Raw genomic sequence first — 25,352 nt, forward strand, 5'->3', positions numbered from 1 at the left:
TGTGTTTTATAATTTGGGTAATTTATTCACCCAGTTTATGTTTGTGTTGTTGTCAACGGCAATCCCTCTACTCCTCATAGTGGAGGTTTGTTTGCACATGACAAACATTTATCATGATGTACATAGCATAATGAGATTCTAAGTGAATTAGCTTATTAGCTAATCTACATCCTGGTGAGACTCTGCATTGTAAAATAGCCTGTCGTGTCTTTCTATTGTAATACAACAGTGAAGGATGTTTATGAATTAACTGCATCAGGGAAAGCAAAGGAAAGCTCACTTTACACCGAAACGGTCTCGGAACATAATGTGGTCACGGAACGTTCTGTTCACGTCCAGGTCGATCTGCCGAACGTCCGGCGATGAGCACCGTGCACGAAGCTTCATCTCCTGCTCCAGGAAAAGAAAGTGTGGAGATGTGTGGAGAAAGGAATAAATGGGGTCAACCATATCATAGTTAACATCAAGCAACATGTACAATCAGACAGACATAGGATGCCTGATCAAAGCAGGTCACTCCATTAAGTTAAACTGCACTGCCATGGCCAATGCAATCAGGACAGCAATAGAAACAGCAGATGGAACAATAAATACGATGCAGGAATTTTTAAAAAGTACAAGATCATCTGCAAAGTTAATGGAACAATAGTTAAAACATCAAAAATAAATAAATAAAGCTAAAAAAAACAATTACTGGCTTTACGCTTGAAGATTGTATCTTAAATTACTGAGCATCATTGAATTACTGATTCAATGATATGAGATCTTTGTTTCCCCGCTTTGTTTGTTTGTTTGTTTGTTTGTTCCTTTGTCCGTTTGTTCCCCCGCCATCCCCTCCCTCACCTCAAACGGCCACACGGCTGACTCCGCATGTGAAAAAGCTGAATGCCTCAACTCTGTGTTTGCCTCTAAATCTTGTGTCCCAAACCCATCCCTCTCTGTACCCACCGTACCCAGTCGTACCCAGCTGCTCCTGGACTCTGTGTCCTTTCCTCCTGACAAGGTGGAAAAGTTTCTGTCAACCCTCGACTCTGATTCTGCAACTGGACCTGACGGCATCAGCCCACGGGTCCTAAAATCCTGTTCTTCTGCTCTTTCACTCCCTCTCTCTTCACCCTCTCTTTTGCTCAAGGTCATCTGCCATCTGCTTGGAATTCTGCCAACATCACCGCTTTGCACAAAAAAGGTGCAAAAACAGATCCCAGCAACTACAGACCAATCAGCCTTCTCCCAATTATCAGCAAAGTCATGGAATCCATCATTGCTTCAGATATGAAATCTTTCCTCTTCTCCAATGGCTTGATCTCTGATCATCAATTTGGTTTCAGACCTGGTCACTCTACTCTGGACATGCTGCTTCTGCTTTCTCAAAAATGGATGGAGGTCCTCAATGCCAAACAGGAAATTAGAGCTGTCTCCCTTGACATATCACGTGCCTTCGATACGGTCTGGCACCCCGCTCTGCTCACAAAACTCTCCTCTTTTGGTATCCATGGAAATCTCCACGCATGGCTGGCGGACTTCCTCTCTAGTCGTAGTCAACGTGTGGCCCTGAATGGGTTTCTCTCATCTCCTCTTCCTGTTCAGGCTGGAGTTCCCCAAGGCAGTGTTCTGGGCCCTGTGCTTTTTCTGGTCTTCATCAATGATCTCTCTGACTCTCTTGAAAAGCCTCTCTATCTCTTTGCTGATGACTCCACTCTCTGTCGCTCCATTCTTCATCCCTCAGATCGGCAGTCTGCAGCCTCCTCACTCTCTGCAGACCTGGACAAAATCACAGACTGGGCAAACAAGTGGAACATGTCTTTCAATCCTGACAAATCTCACTCTTACGATGTCTCTCCGAAAAAGACCGACTGGACAACCCTCCCATACACTTTCTGAATAATCCTCTCCAAGAAGTTCTGTCACTCAAGCTTTTGGGTCTCACTATCTGCCATGATCTTTCCTGGGAAAACCACATTTCAAATCTGGCCTCCAAAGCCAGTCGCCGACTGGGCATCCTCCGTCGTGCGAAGTCCTTCCTTGGCACACCTGAGCTCCTCACCACATACAAGGCTTTCATCCGCAGCTCAATGGAATACTGCTCTCCCCTCTGGGCTGGTGCTCCTGCCTCACACCTAGCTCGTCTTCACGCTGTTGAAACCAAAGCATTCAGAATCATTGCAATCTCCCGCGATGAAGCTAACTCCAAGGGCCTCTCACTCACTCACCGCAGGCAGGTTGGTGGTCTTTCCGTCTTCTACCGACTCCTCTCTGGCCTTGCCCGCCCAGCTCTCTCTGGGCTCTGTCCCACAAATATTCCTACAGGTCGCACAAGATCTGCCTGCAACCCTCTTATGGTTAAACTGCCAAAATCAAGACTCTCTGCTCACCTTCACTCCTTCATTCCTCTTTTCTCCCGCCTCTGGAACAAACTCCCTCACTCTCTTCAATCCCACTCCACCCTCCAGGTCTTGAAAACAGCTGTTCACCACCATCTCTTATCTTCCCCCATCCAAAACCTTGATATTTTCTACCCCCGCTAATTTCACCCCAATTCCACTTTTTTGAAATACCAACTTCTGTCCTGGAAGTCCTTGGTGTCCTTGTGTTTTATACTTCTCCCCCCCCCCACCCCCCTTCCCACGCCTCCTCCCCCCAAGCCCTCTCCCTCCCACACATCTCCCTGCTCTCAAATGTTGTGTGCTCTCAAGTGTTTGTGTGCTTCCCCATCTCTCCCCATCTTGTCTTCCGCTCCCACTTTTTATATATTTTGTTTGTCTGGTTGATTTGTTTGTGAAGTAAATGTCAGCTCTATCACGAGCCTCGATTCAGTATACAAAAAAAAAAAAAATTTCCTTCGTTCCCTTGTACATCCCTTCCACTAACCTAACTTTTGCCTCTGGGACTCTCATTAATCACAGTGTCGCCATCACCTCTCTTGGGATAGTGTTGTAGGCCTTCTCCAGATCCACAAATCCCAATGCCAATTTCACCTTGCACCTCCAACCTCTTCTCCACCAGCTGTCTCAGTGGAAACATCCCATCTGTCATTCCCCTACCTTTTTCTAAACCCATGCTGCTCTTCTCCGATCTCCTTCTCCACACTCTTCTTTATCCTCCCATCCAGAACCCTCTCCAGCACCTTCATGACATGACTAGGGAGTGTGATGCCCCTGTACTTTCCCGGATCTTGAACATCCCCCATCCCCTTCCACATCGGCACAATTAACCCTGTCCTCCACTCCTCTGAAAATGACCCATCTCATACATACATTCAACAACCTCTTTGTCCACCTGCAGGGTTCGAAATAAGCGGTGTTCCCGGTGCCGAATGCCAACAAAAACTCCGCCGGGCCACCAAAACCTAGTCCTGGGTGGCCCGTGAGGACACTTGTGTCAAATTATTTGATACATCTTCATCGATGTATTCGGTCGATACTTATCATTATGCAATCTCAATCAACTAAACTTGCCAAGGGGGCTTACAGGTCAGGCAAAGGTTGTAGCGACTTCAAATGCTCCCCTCATGTGGAGTTCCGAAGGTAGAGCCACGCATATTGTCTTTGTAAATGTGTATCGTCTGGCGCTGCTTCCGGTGGTGGTGGGAGAGGGTATTATGAGTGATGCTTCAGAACCTTCAATTGTATCACAACTAAGAGGACTCCCTCCATGCTATTATCACTCGTTTTAGACTCGATTGCAAAAAATCCAGAGGAATTTCCATGTTTTAATGCCGTTTTCCACCTTGGGAAGGTGTATAAATATGTAGCAGCTTGAGCGTCGTTGCACGTTATCATGGAATTTTTCGCAGGTCACTTCAAATAGCGAAAGTAATAACAAGAGTAATGATAATAGCATAATAATATTAACATTGCAGTACCATATTGTAAAATAATAATCTAAATAATAATAATAGTAAAAGGATTAGTATTACAAAACGTTAATAGAAAACGTTAATATAGATGACAACAGACACATTAAGGACATTTCCATAAAACAATTAAAAAGAACCATGAAGCTTTTTGTAAAGCCACTTGGCCAAAGAACCAAAAGGTGCTTAAGCCACTTGGCGAGCGCTCTACAACAAGCAGCTTGGTAATGGAACACCCCACTCTCAGGAGAGCCAGGAAACAATATCTCTCCGTTCTCAGGACAGAACTCTCTTATCTGTCTCCCTCTTCCAAATCCTGATGGCGTCTGGTCAAATCTGTTTCTGGTGTTTGTTCCCCCTCTATCCCCTCCCTCCTCAAACGGCCACATGGCTAACTCCACACGTGAAAAAGCTGAATGCCTCAACTCTTTGTTTGCCTCTAAATCTTGTGTCCCAAACCCATCCCTCTCTGTACCCACCGTACCCAGTCGTACCCAGCTGCTCCTGGACTCTGTGTCCTTTCCTTCTGACAAGGTGGAAAAGTTTGTGTCAACCCTCGACTCTGATTCTGCAACTGCACCTGACGGCATCAGCCCACGGGTCCTAAAATCCTGTTCTTCCGCTCTTTCACTCCCTCTCTCTGTTCTCTTCACCCTCTCTTTTGCTCAAGGTCATCTGCCATCTGCTTGGAAATCTGCCAACATCACCGCTTTGCACAAAAAAGGTGCAAAAACAGATCCCAGCAACTACAGACCAATCAGCCTTCTCCCAATTATCAGCAAAGTCATGGAATCCATCATTGCTTCAGATATGAAATCTTACCTCTTCTCCAATGGCTTGATCTCTGATCATCAATTTGGTTTCAGACCTGGTCACTCTACTCTGGACATGCTGCTTCTGCTTTCTCAACAATGGATGGAGGTCCTCAATGCCAAACAGGAAATTAGAGCTGTCTCCCTTGACATATCACGTGCCTTTGATACGGTCTGGCACCCCGCTCTGCTCACCAAACTCTCCTCTTTTGGTATCCATGGAAATCTCCACTTATGGCTGGCGGACTTCCTCTCTAGTCGTAGTCAACGTGTGGCCCTGAATGAGTTTCTCTCATCTCCTCTTCCTGTCCAGGCTGGAGTTCCCCAAGGCAGTGTTCTGGGCCCTGTGCTTTTTCTGGTCTTCATCAATGATCTCTCTGACTCTCTTGAAAAGCCTCTCTATCTCTTTGCTGATGACTCTACTCTCTGTCGCTCCATTCTTCATCCCTCAGATCGGCAGTCTGCAGCCTCCTCACTCTCTGCAGAGCTGGACAAAATCACAGACTGGGCAAACAAGTGGAACATGTCTTTCAATCCTGACAAATCTCACACTCTTACGATGTCTCTCCGAAAAGACCGACTGGACAACCCTCCCATCCACTTTCTGAATAATCCTCTCCAAGAAGTTCTGTCACTCAAGCTTTTGGGTCTCACTATCTGCCATGATCTTTCCTGGGAAAACCACATTTCAAATCTGGCCTCCAAAGCCAGTCGCCGACTGGGCATCCTCCGTCGTGCGAAGTCCTTCCTTGGCACACCTGAGCTCCTCACCACATACAAGGCTTTCATCCGCAGCTCAATGGAATACTGCTCTCCCCTCTGGGCTGGTGCTCCTGCCTCACACCTAGCTCGTCTTAACGCTGTTGAAACCAAAGCATTCAGAATCATTGGAATCTCCCGCGATGAAGCTAACTCCAAGGGCCTCTCACTCACTCGCCATAGGCAGGTTGGTGGTCTTTCCGTCTTCTACAGACTCCTCTCTGGCCTTGCCCCCCCAGCTCTCTCTGGGCTCTGTCCCGCAAATATTCCTACAGGTCGCACAAGATCTGCCTGCAACCCTCTTATGGTTAAACTGCCAAAATCAAGACTCTCTGCTCACCTTCACTCCTTCATCCCTCTTTTCTCCCACCTCTGGAACAAACTCCCTCACTCTCTTCAATCCCACTCCACCCTCCAGGTCTTTAAAACAGCTGTTCACCACCATCTCTTATCTTCCACCATCCAAAACCTTGATCTTTTCTATCCCCGCTAATTTCACCCCAATTCTACTTTTTTGAAATACCAACTTCTGTCCTGGAAGTCCTTGTGTTCTATACTTCTCCCACCCCACGCCCCCCCCCCTTCCCACGCGTCCTCCCCCCAAGCCCTCTCCCTCCCACACATCTCCCTGCTCTTAAATGTTGTGTGCTCTCAAGTGTTTGTGTGCTTCCCCTTCTCTTGTCTTCCGCTCGCTCTTTTTATATATTTTGTTTGTCTGGTTGATTTGTTTGTGAAGTAAATGTCAGCTCTTTCACGAGCCTCGATTCAGTATACAAAAAAAAATAATAATAATAATTTTTTCCTTCGTTCCCTTGTACATCCCTTCCACTAACCTAACTTTTGCCTCTGGGACTCTCATTAATCTCAGTGTCACCATCACCTCTCTTGGGATAGTGTTGTAGGGTAGGCCTTCTCCAGATCCACAAATCCCAATGCCAATTTCACCTTGCACCTCCAACCTCTTCTCCACCAGCTGTCTCAGTGGAAACATCCCATCTGTCGTTCCCCTACCTTTTTCTAAACCCATGCTGCTCTCCACACTCTTCTTTATCCTCCCATCCAGAACCCTCTCCAGCACCTTCATGACATGACTAGGGAGTGTGATGCCCAAAAAAAAACTGTTCACCCTTCTCTTACCTTTCAGTTGCTTTACCTTTTATCTCTTACCTTTTATTTGTCTCTCGACTTTGATGTTCAACATTGAGTGCTATTCTTACGTCCGTGAAGTTAAGGGCGCATTTCATTTTAAATGCTTCCCGATTCAAAGTGTGGATTGTACCATTACAAAAAAGAGGGAGTTGTTGATTGTACAATTACAAAAAAGGGGGGTGCTTATAAAACCTCATTACTGTGCTGTACTACAGTATTAATCACAAAATAATAATTGTAGGTGCCCCTTGGTCCCTAACAACTCCACACGCTGCCTTCGCTTCCCCTCCCCTCTCCTCACGCTGCCTTCACTTCCCCTCCCCTCTCCTCACGCTGCCTTCACTTCCCCTCCCCTCTCCTCACGCTGCCTTTGCTTCCCCTCCCCTCTCCTCACACTGAATTGGCTTCCCCTCCCCTCTCCTCATGTTGCCGTCACTTCCCCCCCCCTCTCCTCACACTGCCTTGGCTTCTCCTCCCCTCCTCATGCCGCCTTTGCTTCCCTTGCCCTCCCCTCCAGCTGCCTTCCTCCCCTTTCTCCCCCACCTGAATTCCCATCTCCTCACACTGCTTTCCCTTCTCCTCTCCTCACGCTGCCTTCCATTCCCCTCCTCTCCTCACTCACCCCTCATCCCCTTCCTCTCTCTCCCCCACCCATTTCTCCTCCCTTCTCCTCTTCACTCAATCTTCCTTCTCTCCCCTTCTCTCCCCACTACCCTCCTCCCCGCTCTCCCCACTACCCTCCTCCCCGCTCTCTCTGCTACCCTCCTCCCCTGTCTCTTTCTCCCCCTCTTTTAATATTCCCGTCACAAAGCAAGCCTGCGTCACCCTGCAATGCCGGGTACCTTTGCTGCTACTAAATAAATAGCTGACTAATATTTGCGAGTCTGTACTTTGACCTGCACAGTGAGGAGGCGCATGATGTCCAACCCCAACATTCACAATACATAATCACACAAACCAAAATTATGACATAACTTTGCAAACATCCGAAGCCTGAGTTCTCCCACATTATTACTCACAAATTGGAAGAACTTCAACAGGTTCACAGAAAGTTGCTCCTTCATCAATTCTATTTCATCCAACTCCTCCATAAGTTTATTTTTCCACTTACTGTCAAGGGAATTCGGCATAATGTTGTGGTAGAATAAATCTTTATACTATGTAACTAGTTATGAGATTGGTGAGTGAACCAATGAGTGGTTCGTAAGAATGTCAGGAATGTCAGGAATGTACGTCGGAACATGGAACCTGGGAGTCCTTTTGTCCACCTTGTCACGGCCCCGGGCTAGAGCACATTCCTAGGCTTTCACTATTGTGAAGCAAATGTAGCATTGAAGGAATTCCCAGCAGGGGGGAGCGAGCTGGTGCCGGTGAGGCGAGCGGGGATGACGGAGTAACATTTCTGCGGAGAAGAGATTAACATTAGCGCAGGGAGGATTAACACTGCGGTGCCCATAAAAGCGTGAACATTTCCTGGACTCGACACACTTGTCACGAGAATCGCTGCCCAACGGAACGAACGAGTACGGAACGAGAAACAGCGCGAGGAGAGGACCGGCCAAGGAAGAATAACCAACGACTGGAGTACCAATCCGTTTAGCTATTGTAGTCTTTATTGAATTGAAACAAGTGACATTAATTATAATAAATCCTTACTTTATAAAGCTGTTTGGGCGTCTCAAGTCTCCTGAGTCTTAAACATTCTCCTACAATGTCTACACGGGGCAAATGAGCACAAAGGAGAACAAATCAGTCACAGAGTAAATTAAATAGTTCGGAAAACACGATACTCGCACAGTGTTCAAGTATATATACACTATACAGTACTTCAATTTTAACACACTAGGGCATGCCCGTACTATATATATATCTAAAAGTATATCCCCCCCCTCTATTTACATGCAATGGTTTGGTCCAAAGCGAACGGCTTGCGAGTACGGTGACAATCCCCCCCCCCCCTCTATTTACATGAAATGGTTTGGTCCAAAGCGAACGGCTTGCGAGTACGGTGACAATCCCCCCCCTCTATTTACATGAAATGGTTTGGTCCAAAGCGAACGGCTTGCGAGTACGGTGACAATCCCCCCCCTCTATTTACATGAAATGGTTTGGTCCAAAGCTAACGGCTTGGCGCTTGCGGAGTTTGGTAAAGAAATCGCCATCGCGTGCACAAATGCGCAGGAAAGCGAATGAATCGCAAATTAGTTTTAATTAGTTTTAAAACATAGTTTAACGCCCGAGCGAGTTTAACGCAATCGCAAATCGCATCGCAAAGCGAAAGAATCGCAAATTAGTTTTAATTAGTTTTAAAACATAGTTTAACGCCAACATAGCGCCAACATAGTTTGCCGACGGGAAATAAATGAATACGCTCTCAAATGTGCCATCCGAGGCAGAGTCTGTTCGCCACGTTCGGCACACGTGATAGCTCGCTGCTCTCTGATTGGTTGAATCGTTTTTTGGACATAGCTCGGTAACTACTTCTGCGATTAATTTAAAACCTTGAAAAGGCACATCCTCGGGTCCCCAGCAATATACCTGGCAAGTTTCAAGTATATCGGACCGGTAGTTGTCGAGAAACAGCGGTCACAGACAAACATACAAACAAACATACACACAGAGATTAGTGGAATTATAGATAGATGCTTTTAAAGATCGTTAAATACATCCGGAAGTTTAGCGCTGTTGAAGCAGTCTTATTAATTTCCCTTAGACACCACGCTATAGGTATAGAACATGTCCACGTATTGATAAACTGGAGGTTCTCGGACGTACGTATTATGAATGTGATTTATGTTCCACAATGTTCAAGGATATAGTTCAATCGACTATGAATGGATGAGGTGTGTGTGTGTGTGTGTGTGTGTGTGTGGGGGGGGGGGGGGGGGGGGGGGAAGTTTTTTTGTGGAGTTCTACTAGAGCTTTCTGATGTGGATTGTGATACACCAAAATGATCGTCATGATAGCCTGAGTTCATAATTAACTACAAATAATCCGGAAAATTCCAATGTTTCTAAACGCGCGCACCATGTTAAGGTGGATAGAGCAGATTAATAGGGCCTCCATGGCATGGTATTCTAATTACAAGATAAACAAGAAAAGGAGCAATCAGAGATTGCAAACCCTCACCAGGAAGTATTTTCAGTGGTTTTTAAGGCTTTTGTATTAAAACAAAAATACGGCGGCGGAACCACGTGACTAATGACGTCATCATTTTTTTTTTCTAAACTAATTTATTCCTAGATTATGCTCAAGAAATTTCATCTTGATCGGATTAGTTTTGTACTTGTCAAATTATGACATCATAATGGAGGCACCCATGACATCATCATTAACATATTTTATTCCCCAAGGAGAGTTCTTTACAATGAGCCATGTCTCAATTTTTTTCTATTCAGCGCTTTTGGAGATATGGAGGTGCAAATTTTTTGATTTTTCCAAGATGGCGGCCAAACCACGTAACCTATGACAAAATTATCATTAAAAAATTCTACAGGTGGAGTTGCAATTCTATGGTGAAAATTTCCTGTCAATCGAACCAACGGTTGCAGAGAAAATCATATTTATTCTGAGCGGACAAACAGACAAACAAACAAACGGACTCAAATGCAATACCCTCTCCTCTGGCGAGGGTAATAAAAACAATGACAACATTAACAAAGCATAATTCATTAATATGAATAACATTAACAACAATAACAACATTAGTATAATTTGATAATAGTAATTATTGGGTAAAATGCAAGGGGCATAGAAAAGGCCCCTTTATATAAGGATATGTGCCATGTGGCAAAGTATAGAAAACAAGGGACATTCCATAGCTTGTAGAAAATGCCAAACAATACAAAACAAGCATTCTGAGTATTGCGCTGCAATACATGTCCCCTACCGGCAGTCTGTCGTCCGGAAAACTGTTGGGGAAATTACCAAAGTTCAAAGTGCCATAACTTTGTCAAAAACGATCGGAATGTCGTGAAGTTCGAACTTGTTCTGGAGCTTAACATGAGGAAACCATGTACCAAGTTTGAAATCATTAGCATTAAGAGTTTAGAAAAAAAAGTCCGGAAAACTGTTCTTTGCATGACGGACTGACAGACTGACAGACTGAGTGCAAACCTATAGTCCCCTCCGATGTACACCGGTAGGGGACTAATAAGGGGCATTCAAAAAAATCTCGTGTGCACGCTGGACTACCCTTGTGTTCTGAGGAGGAACCAAGTAATGCTCTAGAAAAGTTCATTACTTTAGGCTTTATCCATTAGGCCATTGAGCCAGCACGTTAGAAAAAATAAATAAAAATTTGTAAGGTGTATAAAGTGTATATACCAGTAGAAACGGAGAAACAAATTTTCAGTCTCCATATTAAATTTGCATTCAGAGAAACCGTCCCAAAAAAAGGAAGGGGCGCCTCCCTTGATTTCCATACAATTTAAGCAATTTGATGTGGTACAATACTCATAATGATGCTGAAATTCAGGTTTAAGAATAATTACGTTTTAAATACGAACACAATGCATTTGCTCATTGTACAAGATGTTAATTTGTTCATTATTCAAGACGATATAAAAGACTTGAAAGGGTAAGGGGAAAAATATATTCAACCCAGATGGGATTCGAGCCCACAACCCCCAGCTTGGGAGTCTGGTGCTTTATCCATTAGGCCATTGGGCCAGCACATTAAATGTGCTGCCAGCACACCAGCAAAGCCAGCACACACCGTCCGTCCGTCCGCCAGCAGTGTGTATATATATTTTATATATTTATTTGTTTATATATTTATATACATTTAATTTTAAAGCAAAAACGATAGCACTTAGGTGGAATTTGTTTCGAAAGCCATTAACCAGACCTATTGCCCGATGTATATTCAGCTAGTCTCAATGTATAGTGTTACATATTTATGTGAAGGTATGTGAATTACCATTCAGGTCTTTGCTTATCCATGTGTAATAGATTAAGGGTTGTTGTGGTTGGAGGGTCAGGAGCCCTTCTGAAAAGAGTCCGGAAACGGAAGTGACCGGAAACGGAAGAGGAAAAGACACGAGGAAGAAAAGCGAGGAGGATTCTTCTTCCTCGCCCCGCTCCGACGAAAGGTGGGATCGACCTGGCGCCGCGTGGAAAAGCGGCGTTCCGAAGCCCGTCCGGCGAGAGGAGTTACCGGGACGTGTACCTACCCGGTGGAGACGTCAAGTTGACGTGGGGCCGTGCATCGACCCCGCGTCTGGCACCGTTCGCGGCACCGTCTAAAAAGACACGTACGGGTCGCACGTTGGGGCCTAACACGCCTTGCAAGCGGCGTGGGGCTTTTGGCTTGCTTTACCGTACCCACTTCGCGTGGCCACGAGGGGCTGCAGCCGCGGTGCCTGGTACGATACCTGCCCGGTGGAAACACGTCCACCCGGGGTTCGTTCAACCGCCCGAGTGCGGCGACGCCGACCATCATCTTGGTCAGGAGGGGCCCAGAGACATTGTGCGGGACAGAGACCAGAAGGGGGTCGTGAGTACCAACGAGGACACACATATATAAGATGGCCATCTTAATCATATAGGGAATTGATTGTGGATTGGGAATTGTTGATGGTTGTTTGTTATTGATTGCTCGGGGAATATATCCTGGATGGTATCCTGGAAAGTGTATGATATCCTTACCCTTGAAATATATCATTGAACATCAGTTGTCTCTTGGGTGGAATTCATAGGGATTGCGTTGCGAAAGCGCATATATATATACTACTTTCTGGCGAAGTTCCTCTCACGGTCCGGGGGTCACCGAGACCAGGTAGTCACCGAGGGGACCACGTAACAGAATTGGGGGCTCGTCCGGGATTACGATTTGCGGTTTCGCAATTGGGTCTACGTCCGGGATCTGAAATTGTATTTGTATAAAATAATAAAATAATATTTTTATTAATTAAAATTTATTAATTAAGTATTAATTGGTAAATTTTTGGGGGAAATTGGGGTAAAGTCTTGGGTGAAGGTTAGCAGGTGGTAACGATAGTCACCATGGCGTTTGTGGCACAGAACTTTGCGGTAACACCGAGTGAGGCACAGTTCCGAGCGTTACTAAAGTCGGACCTCTTGAAATTGGCCAAACATTTTAACTTGGAGGTCCGAACTAATTTGAGGAAGGCAGAGTTGCAGACCACGGTGATACAATCTATGGTGGGATTAGGAACATGGGACGAGTTAGCCTGGGAGTGGCTACCCGAAGAACCAGAAGACGTTGAGCTCCGGAAACTGGAGTTGCAATTACGGAGCCAGGAACGGATCAAAGAAGAAGAAAGGAAAGCAGAAGAGAGGAGAGAAGAGAAACAAGCAGAGGAAAGGAGAGTGGAACGAGAACTCCAGGAAAGGTTAGCAGAAGAAGAAAGGAAAGCAGAAAAGGAAAGAGCAGAAGAAGAAAGGAGAGGGGAACGAGAACTCCAAGAAAGGTTAGAAAGGATGAAAACAAGGGAACTCGAAGCAGAGGAGAGAAAAGCGGAAAGGGAATTAAAGGAACGGGATATGGAGCTTCAGCAAGAAATTAAATTCAAGGAGCTGGAGTTAATGAGAGAACGGGGAGAGGCACCACCCTTGCTGACGGGGTCGACACCTAACCAGAAAACCTGGGATGTGGGCAGACATGTGAGGCTGATTCCACCGTTCAGTGAAAAGGGAGTCGCGAAATTTTTTCCACACTTTGAGAAAGTGGCTCGACAATTAAACTGGCCGGAGGAGGCCTGGACCATACTCGTGCAAAGTGTGCTGGTGGGAAAAGCTCAAGAGATTTATTCGGCGCTACCAATGGACCAATGTGCAGATTATGAGGTACTGAAGAAGCACATCCTCAAAGCCTATGAGTTGGTTCCGGAAGCTTACAGGCAAAAATTCAGGAATGCCAGGAAGAGGGAGAGTGAGACCCATGTGGAGTTTGCCAGAGTGAAAGAAAACATGTTTGATCGGTGGTGTGAGTCAAAAGGAGTCGGGAAAGACTTCGAAACATTGCGTGACTTGATCCTGGTGGAGGAATTTCAGCAGTGTGTCCACGAGGACATCAAAGTGTACCTGCAGGAAAAGAAAGTACCAAAGTTGTGGGACGCAGCCCCCATGGCAGATGATTATGCCTTAACCCACCGAATAGGGGTCCACGAACCTAACTCCTCGCCTAGATCTCCGCAGGGGAGGTGGGGAACAGCAGGTGCGGAGAACGACAATACATGGCGGCGACCTCGAGAGGATTATGGGGACAACGCGGATACCCCACCTGTTCGAAATCAGAGGGATGCGGGCCCAAGACAAACTTATATTTCAGGGGGCCCAAGGCAGACCACGAGTTTTTCCTCCGGGCCTACTTGCGCTTTTTGCAAGAAACCTGGACACTTGATGTCCAGTTGTTACCGCATGCAAAGGGAAGACCCAGAGCGGAGTCCGACTATTACGACTCCAAATGCAATGGCCATTGTGAGAAATCGCCATCAAAAGGGTTACCAACCATTTATTTCAGAGGGGTTTGTGTCACTGGATGGAGCCTCGACTAACCGGAGACCGGTTAGGATATTGAGGGACACAGGAGCACATCAATCTTTCATGCTTGAAGGCATTTTGCCATGGTCCGAGGAGACGGCAACGGGGGATAGTGTTCGTTTACAGGGGATCGGGGGCGGTGTTAGTGCTCCACTTCATGTCATCCATTTGGAGTCCGAGTTGATGTCCGGACCGGTCACCGTCGGTTTACAAGCCACACTTCCTGTAGAGGGTGTATCTGTGGTTATCGGGAATGATTTGGCCGGGGGTCAAGTTTATGGTAACCTGAGGGTTGGTAAAGAGCCTAGCAGGGAAAATAACACCACACCAGCTCGGGATGGCGACAAAAGTACCAAGTTATTTGTAGGGGGAATGAACTTCAAAACAGAGGAAGAAGTTCTGACCTCTGTCTTCAACAGATATGGGCCGCTGGTGGAAGTGCGGTTGGTAAGAGACAGGGAAACGCAACAGTCAAGAGGGTTCGGCTTTGTCACGTTTGCAAGCCCAAAAGACGCCAGAGAGGCAGAGAAGAATTGGAATGGCAAGGATTTGGAGGGTCGGACCATAACAGTAGGGAAGGCATTTCGTAGGCGTCGAGAGGTCTACAGGAGAGTACCACTGGGCGGTAGTTTTGGTGGTGGCCGCAATCAATATTATTATGGAGGCTCCCTGAGTTACGGCAGCCCCCGAAGGAAGGATTGGCCAAGTAGTGGCCGAGAAGGAGACCGCTATTCAGGGGACTACAGGGACAAGTGGTCCCACCCTAATTATTAGGGAAGTTCTGAGAAGTTGAAGCACTGAATGCGGCGGAGCCGCCGAGCCAAGATTCCTACACGGATTAACCGTGAACGCCGTTCCTAAAGGCGTCCATGTAGTGAACTTTCATGCACGGACTAACCGTGAACTCCACATTCCTCAAGGCGCCCATGTAGAGAACTTTCCTGCACGGACTAACCGTGAACTCCACGTTCCTAAAGGCATCCATGTAGTGAATACTCGGCTTGGCCTCCCGGAAAAAGTGCTATCGAGTTGCTTAACTTTGGATCTTTGATCAACCCCTTAACCTTCATTCACAAGAAACTGATGGTCAAAGTCAGAGGGTCATGAGATGGAGTTTGATTTGGCAGGGACAATGTCGTTGCTGGTGCTTAGTCCAGAGGGAGTAATCTGGAGGGGTTGTGGTGAAATTTTGGTTGCTTTATTTTTAAGTGATAACTGTGCCCGGGGGGAACTGATAATGTGGGGGGGTTGAGTTATCTGGTTTGTTTCTCCAAATTGGCCGGCAAAGAAAGTTTTCGCTGGGTTCAAACTTTCTTTCTTGAAGGGGGGAAGTGTTACATATTTATGTGAAGGTATGTGAATTACCATTCAGGTCTTTGCTTATCCATGTGTAATAGATTAAGGGTTGTTGTGGTTGGAGGGTCAGGAGCCCTTCTGAAAAGAGTCCGGAAACGGAAGTGACCGGAAACGGAAGAGGAAAAGACACGAGGAAGAAAAGCGAGGAGGATTCTTCTTCCTCGCCCCGCTCCGACGAAAGGTGGGATCGACCTGGCGCCGCGTGGAAAAGCGGCGTTCCGAAGCCCGTCCGGCGAGAGGAGTTACCGGGACGTGTACCTACCCGGTGGAGACGTCAAGTTGACGTGGGGCCGTGCATCGACCCCGCGTCTGGCACCGTTCGCGGCACCATCTAAAAAGACGCGTACGGGTCGCACGTTGGGGCCTAACACGCCTTGCAAGCGGCGTGGGGCTTTTGGCTTGCTTTACCGTACCCACTTCGCGTGGCCACGAGGGGCTGCAGCCGCGGTGCCTGGTACGATACCTGCCCGGTGGAAACACGTCCACCCGGGGTTCGTTTAACCGCCCGAGTGCGGCGACGCCGACCATCATCTTGGTCAGGAGGGGCCCAGAGACATTGTGCGGGACAGAGACCAGAAGGGGGTCGTGAGTACCAACGAGGACACACATATATAAGATGGCCATCTTAATCATATAGGGAATTGATTGTGGATTGGGAATTGTTGATGGTTGTTTGTTATTGATTGCTCGGGGAATATATCCTGGATGGTATCCTGGAAAGTGTATGATATCCTTACCCTTGAAATATATCATTGAACATCAGTTGTCTCTTGGGTGGAATTCATAGGGATTGCGTTGCGAAAGCGCATATATATATACTACTTTCTGGCGAAGTTCCTCTCACGGTCCGGGGGTCACCGAGACCAGGTAGTCACCGAGGGGACCACGTAACAATAGTCCTTGAGATATGAGCACCAACACATTTTGGGCGGACGGACAGACGGACGGACAGATGGATGGATGGATGGACGGACACCAACATAAGTTCAAGGGTTTTCTAAATACAACTCAAGAATGCATAAACGGACGTTGTTGAAATTTGGAACATATTACTTCAACGTACAATGCATTTACTTCTGAAATGTGCAGCCGATTTCGTCCAGTAGAAGCCGAGAAATTTATTTTCAATCCCCATGTTAAAGCTGAATACATAGAAATGATCCCTTATATAAAGGGAGGGGCGCTTTGCACCTCCCTTTGATAATGAACATATAATCCCACTCCCCCTACCCTGGCCCAAGCACATCTGTGCCTGGTGAAAGGCAAGCTATTGCCCAAGCATTACAGCAGGAAGTTTATGCTGCAAGGCTGTAAAGACAAATGAAAATTTGTTCCAATGGACCAACAGGCCCCACTAGTTTAAATAAAGGTTTAAAAGCATATAAATACATTAATTACGTGTCGTACTGATATTTTACCCAGTGTCTATTACATCACCCTATCAAACACGTTACATTAGTCGTTCATGTCTGTTTGTGTCATTTATAACGTCCCTAAAAAAACAGTAAGTTTCCTCTTTGGAATGATTTTCAATTTTTATTTGACTGCCAGACAGGCAGGGTAAAAATATTATCTCACTCCTCTGTGTGCATGCACGATTGGGACGATTTCAAAGCCAATGTATGGTAAAACGGCAAATTTGTCTTCCTATTCATGTTCCGATTCGTGTTCAAAATATAACAATGAATTTAAATAAACGTTCATCGATCATAAACTGATAAGACAGATGGACATGAACCAATTGCTTTTCACTTAAAGTGAGTCGGGTAACAACAGCTTTTCACCAAATAAATCACCGACTGCAATGGAGGTCAAAAAACAACATTGCAGGGAATAGGACATCACCTTGATAGACACAAAGGTTTTAGACAAAATTTTATTTCTTATCCTCACTCGTCTTTTCCCACATCCATACTTGTGAACGTATTACCTTCCACAAGTGAATCTGCAGATGACAAACCTGTGTCAGGTAATAAACCCAAACCCATCAGAATCGGTTTGCACTCTCGTTTGAAAATTTGTGACAAAATACCAAATGTAAACATTTCATATGCACCTGAAGGCAAGACCCGTCGCTTCACTGATGGGAATACTAATCTTACAGATAGAGATCGATTTACATATGCACAACAAACAACAACATGCATTTTAAAGTAGCCGAAAGTAGCCGATGTAGTTTGTAGATTTGTAGTAAAGTAGCCGATCACAGCCACAACTTGCCATCACCTTCGTCTAAATGTTAGCTCTTTTACGAGCCTAGATTCAGTATACAAAAAAAAAAGATTGAAAAAAAAAAAGACCATTTTCCCTGCTAGAGCGGGGGTTAGCCTTGCGGTCCCCATGACAATCTTCTCCATTTTGCCCTATTTTCTGCATCTCTCCTTGTTAACCCCCTTGCCGGCATTTCTTCTTCCACCATCTTTAGCCAAGTATTTTTCGGTTTTCCCCGTCCTCTGCTTCCTTCTACATTCATTTCCATCACTCTTCTCAACCAGTCACTTTCATCCTTCCTCAACACATGACCAAACCATCTCAACCTGTTCCTCTTCACAGCATCAATCACAGGCTCTATTCCCATCATCTTTCGCAATTCATCATTTGTCTTCCTCTCTCTCAACGATACTCCACACATCCACCGAACCATTCGCATTTCCACCCTTTCCAACCTTCGTTGCTGCTCTACGTTCATTACCCATGTCTCGCTCCCATAAATCATAACACTTCTCACACATGCAGCATACACCTTTCCCTTCAGCTTCAACGACACTCCCCTCATCATCAGCACGCCACCCAGTTCCCGAAACTTCTTCCATGCACATCTCACTCGAGCAACCGTTGCCGAGTCTGATCCACCTTCTCCATTCAGCATGTCTCCGAGCTGCCACACTGGTTAATGACCCTCTCAGACCACTACATTTTTGATGAACCCACTCAGCGCACATTGTACATTGAATGGAGTTCACTCCGACACCCTTCCTACACACAGCACAGGGCCACTTCCCAGTTCTTTCCACCTCACCACATGCTTTACCACTTGCCATCACCTTCGTCTTTCCGATATTCACCTTCAGACCTTTTGTCTCCATACATTCCTTCCACTTGTTCATCTTTTCCTTCAGTCCATCCATACTTTCCGCAATCAACACCAGATCATCTGCATACAACTCCCACGGTAAACCCTCCTTTACGTTCTGAGCCAGCACCTCCATCACAGCTACAAATAGTAGTGGACTTAGTACCGACCCCTGATGCACTCCCACCTTCACCTCAAACTCACCACCGTTCCCGTCCTTCGTCCTTACAGCTGTGCGTGCTCTTTTGTACATTGCCATCACTACTCTGATCAACCATTCCTCCACTCCTAACTTCCTCAATGCCCATGTCAATACTTTGCGTGGAACCCTATCGAATGCTTTCTCCAGATCAACAAACCCAAGAAACAACTTCTTCCTCTTCTCCATGTACTTCTCCTGCAACTGCCTCACAATGAAAAGTGCGTCTGTCGTTCCTCTTCCTGGCATGAATCCAAACTGCATTTCGTCGATCTTCACTTTCTTCCTTATCCTCCTCTCCAACACCCTTTCCAATACCTTCATTCCATGCTCCAATAACTTTATCGCTCGATACGAGCCACACTCCAGAGGGTCACCTTTCCCCTTGTATAGAGGGACGAGGGTACTCAGTTCCCAATCCACTGGAATGCGGCCTTCTTTCACCACCAGATTACAGATCTCTGTCATTCTCTTCACACCCCAACTTCCTGCTGCCTTCAACATATCTCCCACAACTCCCGTCGGCCCTCCCGCTTTTCTACCCTTCATTGCTTTTATCGCTTCCTCAACTTCCTTCTCAGTTATCTTCTCTGCCGGTCCTAAAACAGGGTTACTCTCTATGTTGCCATCCCATTCATTCTCTGTATTCAACAGCATTTCCATATATATTTTCCATCTTCCTTTAATTCCATCTGTGTCGACAACGATTTGTCCCACTTCATCCTTCAAGCAACTCACCCCCATCACATCACACCTCTCTTTCGCTATCTGCTTTGCAATCCTGAATACTGCGTTCTGACCCTCTTCCGAATCCAAGCGTTCTCCGAACATTTTCCTACATGCCTCCTGCGCCTTTGCTACCTCTTTCTTTGCAGCCTTCCTGGCTGCCTTATAACTTTCATGCTCTGCTGTTTCTGCTCCCGTACCCTTCGCCTTCTGCCACTCCTTGAACTTCTTCCTCTTCTCATCAATCCTCTTTCCAACTTCATCATCCCACCACCATGTTTCCGAGTGCCTCGGTGGTCCTTTTGTCCATCCACATACCTCACCAACGGCTCCCAACAGACAAGCTTTCATTGACATCCAACCACTTTCAAGCTCAACCACATCATCCTCGACCCTACTCAGCCTCTCTTTTAATGCCTCCCTTACTGTCACCTCTTTCAACCTCCACACCTTCATTCTCGGTTGGTACTTCACCCGCCGAGCTCTCCTCGCACCTTTCACCCTTATGTCGCAGACAACCAAGTGGTGCTGTGAAACACAGCCTCCTCCCCCGGGATCACCTTTGTGTCCCGGAGGTGCCCCCTATCTCGCCTACGCACCATCAGGTAGTCAACGGTTGTCGTCGACCCACCTGACGTGTATGTAACAAGCTTATTATCCTCTTTCTGGAACTGAGTATTACAAATCAACAAATCAGCTCCATCAGCAAACTCCAAAATCCTTTCACCTTCTCCATTTCTCACACCATATCCGTAACCCCCATGAACTCCGTCAAAACCATCCATACTCCTTCCCACATGTCCATTTAGGTCTCCTCCTACCACAACAACTTCCTCATCTTTCACGTTTTCCATCAGCTTCTCTTTCGCACACCAGAACTTGTCCTTTTCTTCATCGCTTCGACCAACCTGCGGAGCATATCCCGAGATGACGTTCACCAAGAGCTTTCCAATCATCATTTTCACCATCATCAACCTATCACTCACTCTAGTCACACTCACCACACTGTCTACAAACTCCTCAGAAAACAGGACACCAACACCATTCACGCCCTCCAGGCACCCTTGCCACACAAACTTGTATTTCTGTCCCTGCCTACCCTTCACCATTCTCACACCACTTCCCTTCCATCTCGTCTCTTGCACACAACATATGTCCACTCTTCTTCTGGCCAATACTTCCACCACTTCTCCTGATCTCCCTGTCATTGTCCCTACATTCCATGTCCCAAACCTCAGAAACCGATCTCCACTTCGGGCTGTACCCTGCCCATATGTAGTTGTAATTTTCATGGTTCCCTTTTTGAGGCAATGGATTTACATATGCACGAGAGAGGAATTTTTGAGATCACATGCGTCTTCCCCTCCGTGTAGAACAATGTCTTATCAGTCCACCACCTTTCACGTATGGAGAATACATTGCAGGGGAAGAGGGAAATTCTGATATTTTTGCTTACGTAATAAATAGATGGCATGGTATTTTCACCGACAGGTTGGAGATGAACACATACGATGAGGAGATCTTTAGTCAACAGACCTTTTGCAGAAACTAGCAGAACTGACTGACGATGACTAGTCCGAGGGTATGTTTGTCTGGCATTGATCATGTTATGGGAATTTCACCACGGAAACAACATTTCAACGATTGCGTCAGAAATCAAATACGGATTAATCACAAACTTGAGATTCAGCCTTTGAACAGGACCAAACAGCAGTGAGACAATCAAGATAATCTTCCATGTCACTGATGAACTGGGAACTATTTATGTTCTGCCAGAACACTGAAAAAAAAGATGGTATGTAAAATGTGTCTACATTCAGCATGTTCTAGAAAGTACTCGATCTGGCAGTAAATTATATCACTATGCAGGTCAGATTGGCACAAGTTGTTGGGGACCTTTGCACAGCAGAAGGTAAATATTACTTGGAGTGTTGGAGTTTTTCGATGCCTCGCTGAAACCTAACCCAAGGAACCAACACTGAAACCATTGGTGGCATTTACTTGGATGAGATGTGTTATGATATGGTGCAAGGACTACCCCAGAGACATGTGAATGATATGTCCTACGTGTGGCACCAGTATCAGGATATCTGTCACAGTAGTGGGCAAGCTATCCATCCAAAGTATTTATCGAGAAGACAGAGCTTCTATAATGACATGAAGAAGATCATTGGCCTCAGGTGCGGCACTGTTCATCTACTGAACCCAACAAAGCCATTGCTGCTGTACCCAAGTGACCTGAAGACCATGGCTGTAGCACATACACTAGAGAGGGTCGCTATGGCAGACTGCTATCTCATCCATCACATCAGATGAAACATGTCCCAATCTCGCTTTGCAGGACATGTCGCTTGCTGCAAAAGATTGTGAATATACTGCTCTGCAATTGCGTGCAGATTTACAAGTTGCACGGGGGAATGATGCAGGATGACATGGAATCGGCAATGACCATGTCACAGAGATAATACCAAACAGCTTCCATCTCTTTTTGTGTGTTCTATTCGGAGGGAATGCTGTACTAGAGGCATGAGATAAGCAAGAAACGACTGACGACTTACAAACGAAAATCTGCAGCGTTGCCCAAGATGTTATTTTCATTGCATCCAATAGTCAGGTTCACCATGTAATTTCGTTGGAATTTTTGGGGGATTTGGAAAACTATATATTTTTGGAAACTATATTGTATAGTCAGTCAGAAAACCAATGTTGCTATTTGCACAGACTCCTGTATGGCGGCCATCTTGGATTTTCAAAATTGCTGCCGTAGAACTAATTTTTCTCAATATCTCAGCTTCTAAATAACATAGAGCTTTGATTCTAACGGCTAAACATACATTTTCAAGGGCCCCGAATCCAATGGTAACAAGTTCGATAAGCTAGACATGACCATAGAGCTCCTATGTGGCGGCCATCTTGGATTTTTCAAACTGGCTGCCGTAAACTTGATGTTTCTCAATATCTCAGCTTCTAAACAAAATAAAGCTTTGATTCTAACGGCTAAACATACATTTTCAAGGGCCCCGAATCCAATGGTAACAAGTTCGATAAGCTTGACATGACCATAGAGCTCCTATTGGCGGCCATCTTGGATTTTTCAAACTGGCCGCCATAAAACTGATGTAACTCACCTTCTAAAGAGCACAGAGCTTTGATTCATCATCGAGTAAAGTCATCATCATCCTCATCATCGCTTTCGTTCATCACATCTTGAGAGTCCTCATCATTTTGGCACTGGATGTCACACTGACAAAGGTCTGTATAAGTCAAGTTGTTTGTTCTGCAGGAACATCTTGATGAAGAACAGTCTGTTTTGCACTGACATCTAACCATTTGAATGATGGCCTTGGGGGCTGGAGGCTCCTCAGTTGTGGTTGGTTTCACTTGTCCATCCGTGTCTTTGTAAAAGCCGTTTTGCAGGGGATTCAGCTGAGGATCCTGTTGAGCAATGCTTGCCTGACCCCACACTCTGGCTTGGATATGGACTCTAAGGATGTGCTGCTTGAGAGCTCCAAGAGTAGGAGGAAGCCTGTCACTTTCTGCCATGTGTTTGCAAAAGAGATACCATCGTAGTTCGGGGATGCTGTTGATCTGGATGCCATTTGGAGAGTAAGCAGAGCATACAAAGTTAGCTAGTGTGGACAACATGTCCTCCGTCACTTCAGTTGCATCTGAAAGCATTCGCACGGTGTCTATGACATCTTCACTTGCTCTGAGGTAGACATGCAGCCAGGTTGCTTTGCCTATTCGAGAGAACCTCCCAGTGGTGTCTGCCCATGGCATGAAAGCATGAAAGGCTGGCAACGCCTTTGCTCTTTCGACCCCTAGAGCTGTCCACAGTGGCTCTATTTGAAGTATTCCAGAGGCCATGGAAATGGATGTATTCCTCAGCAGTAGGTCATAGTTTGCTATGACTAGTACCAGGACATCTGTGTCGGGAGAGAAGAACACCAACTGCGCATCATGTGGGTTTCGCTGGGATGCCAGCACGGCCTGGTGGATCAACAGGGTGTCAGCTTCTTCATGGTTGTTGTCCTCGAAGAGCAGGTCACTGTTGCTCCGAGTACGCCCTGAAGCAGACGTGATGATCAACTTGGATGAGTGACTGTTGTATTCTAGAGTTTTCGCTGCCAGATAGTCAGTCAGATCAGCCTTTGTTTTGTCATGAGAAAGGAATCTGTTCATTGGGATGTGTTTGATGTTGGTGTCATCTCTGACTTGATACTGTTCTGCATCCTTTCCTTGCCTTCTTTTATCCCTGGTAGCACTCTTCAGAGAATCGTTTTTGTACGTGTCAAAGACCAGTATGATCTCATCACAATCTTTTGTTAGAGACATGAGTCTGTCATTGAAGCATTCACCCAGATCGTTGACTTTCACGACAGTGGCTGGTTTCTTTGTCAGCTTATGCACAAGTACCATCCCATCCACCAGTGCAATCTTCCGACTTGTAGGTTTACTAGATGTGGATGCCATAGTTCTTGTGTCCATTGGATCTTCTTGTAGAACACTTGCAGCTGGTGTCTGCTGCTGATCTTCGGGGTGAATTTCTGCTCTTGCTAACTTGTCGAGGAGATGAATTAACTTCGACTTGTCAGTGCATGGAAGAATTGTCCCATCTGGAGCGAACAGTGCTCTTGGTGTCACAGTGAACTCATAATTTCCGATGGCATATTTCTGGTTGACGTCTCTGTTTGACTTGGCAAGGACCATGAGCCTTCCGTACAGTTCCTTAGTCTCCTTCAGATCCACAGTCCTGTCTCTGAGTTTCAGTGGTTCTCTTGTTCCCAAACGTGAACATCTTGTTGTTCTCCTTATTGACTGGTGCCCAGAGGATAACATCTGCATTGATACGCTCCGACACGTAGTCTTCATACAACTTCTGACCAGTGACATCAATGTTCAAGATCTGTGGTACATACTCGTCTGGGATGTAAGCATTCGTTATCACATTGTGCAGCTTGTCACCTTCAGTGTCAAATGGATTCCCATGACTCAGTATCGCAGCCTTGATCTTGTTGATTGCTCATGCTCCCTCTTGACTGCACTTGGACCAAGGTCATGATGTTCTGTGATCTTGTCACCTTCCAGGCCAAACTGACTCTTTAAGTCTTTTGACAGGCGTGATAATTCTGGTGTAACCATGAAGAATCTCTGTCTAGCATTGGCATTGTTAGAGATGCCAATCAGTCCAGAGTGAATCTTCATCAGCTTGTTCAGATGTTCACATGCATGATCTGGTCCAATGGATACAAACGGGATGTCATTCTTGGTTACTGATAGATTGCCAGCTCCTAGTTCTTCCCAGGTCCTAGGGTGATTGGTTCTTAGGTCATACATGTCTGCGATGTATCGGAGCTCCACATAGGAGCTCTATGGTCATGTCTAGCTTATCGAACTTATTACCATTGGATTCGGGGCCCTTGAAAATGTATGTTTAGCCGTTGGAATCAAAGCTTTATGTTGTTTAGAAGCTGAGATATTGAGAAACATCAGTTTTACGGCGGCCAGTTTGAAAAATCCAAGATGGCCGCCACATAGGAGCTCTATGGTCATGTCTAGCTTATCGAACTTGTTACCATTGGATTCGGGGCCCTTGAAAATGTATGTTTAGCCATTAGAATCAAAGCTCTATGTTATTTAGAAGCTGAGATATTGAGAAAAATTAGTTCTACGGCGGCAATTTTGAAAATCCAAGATGGCCGCCATACAGGACTCTGTGCAAATAGCAACATTGGTTTTCTGACTGACTATACAATATAGTTTCCAAAAATATATAGTTTTCCAAATCCCCCAAAAAATCCAACGAAACTTTAAATCTGGACATACTGAACCTGACTACAAGGGCAGAAAACTGACACCGAAGCACATTGGTCTTGGTTTGTAATGTTCAGTAAGGGGAAAAAGGAGATGGAAAATCGT

General features: G+C 45.8%; 1 protein-coding gene across 1 annotated transcript in view; it reads right to left on the reverse strand.

Moving 5' to 3' along the window:
* LOC144893358 (USP6 N-terminal-like protein) overlaps positions 1-25,352 on the reverse strand; it is an 81,554-nt gene that overhangs the window by 16,421 nt on the left and 39,781 nt on the right. Inside the window, exon 2 of the mRNA XM_078783928.1 lies at positions 281-390. Within this exon, the coding sequence (XP_078640054.1) occupies positions 281-390 (110 nt within the window). The remainder of the gene's footprint in view (positions 1-280; positions 391-25,352) is intronic.

This window comes from Myxine glutinosa, chromosome 8 (genome assembly GCF_964187855.1).
Source record: "Myxine glutinosa chromosome 8, kmMyxGlut1.1, whole genome shotgun sequence".
NCBI lineage: Eukaryota > Metazoa > Chordata > Myxini > Myxiniformes > Myxinidae > Myxine > Myxine glutinosa.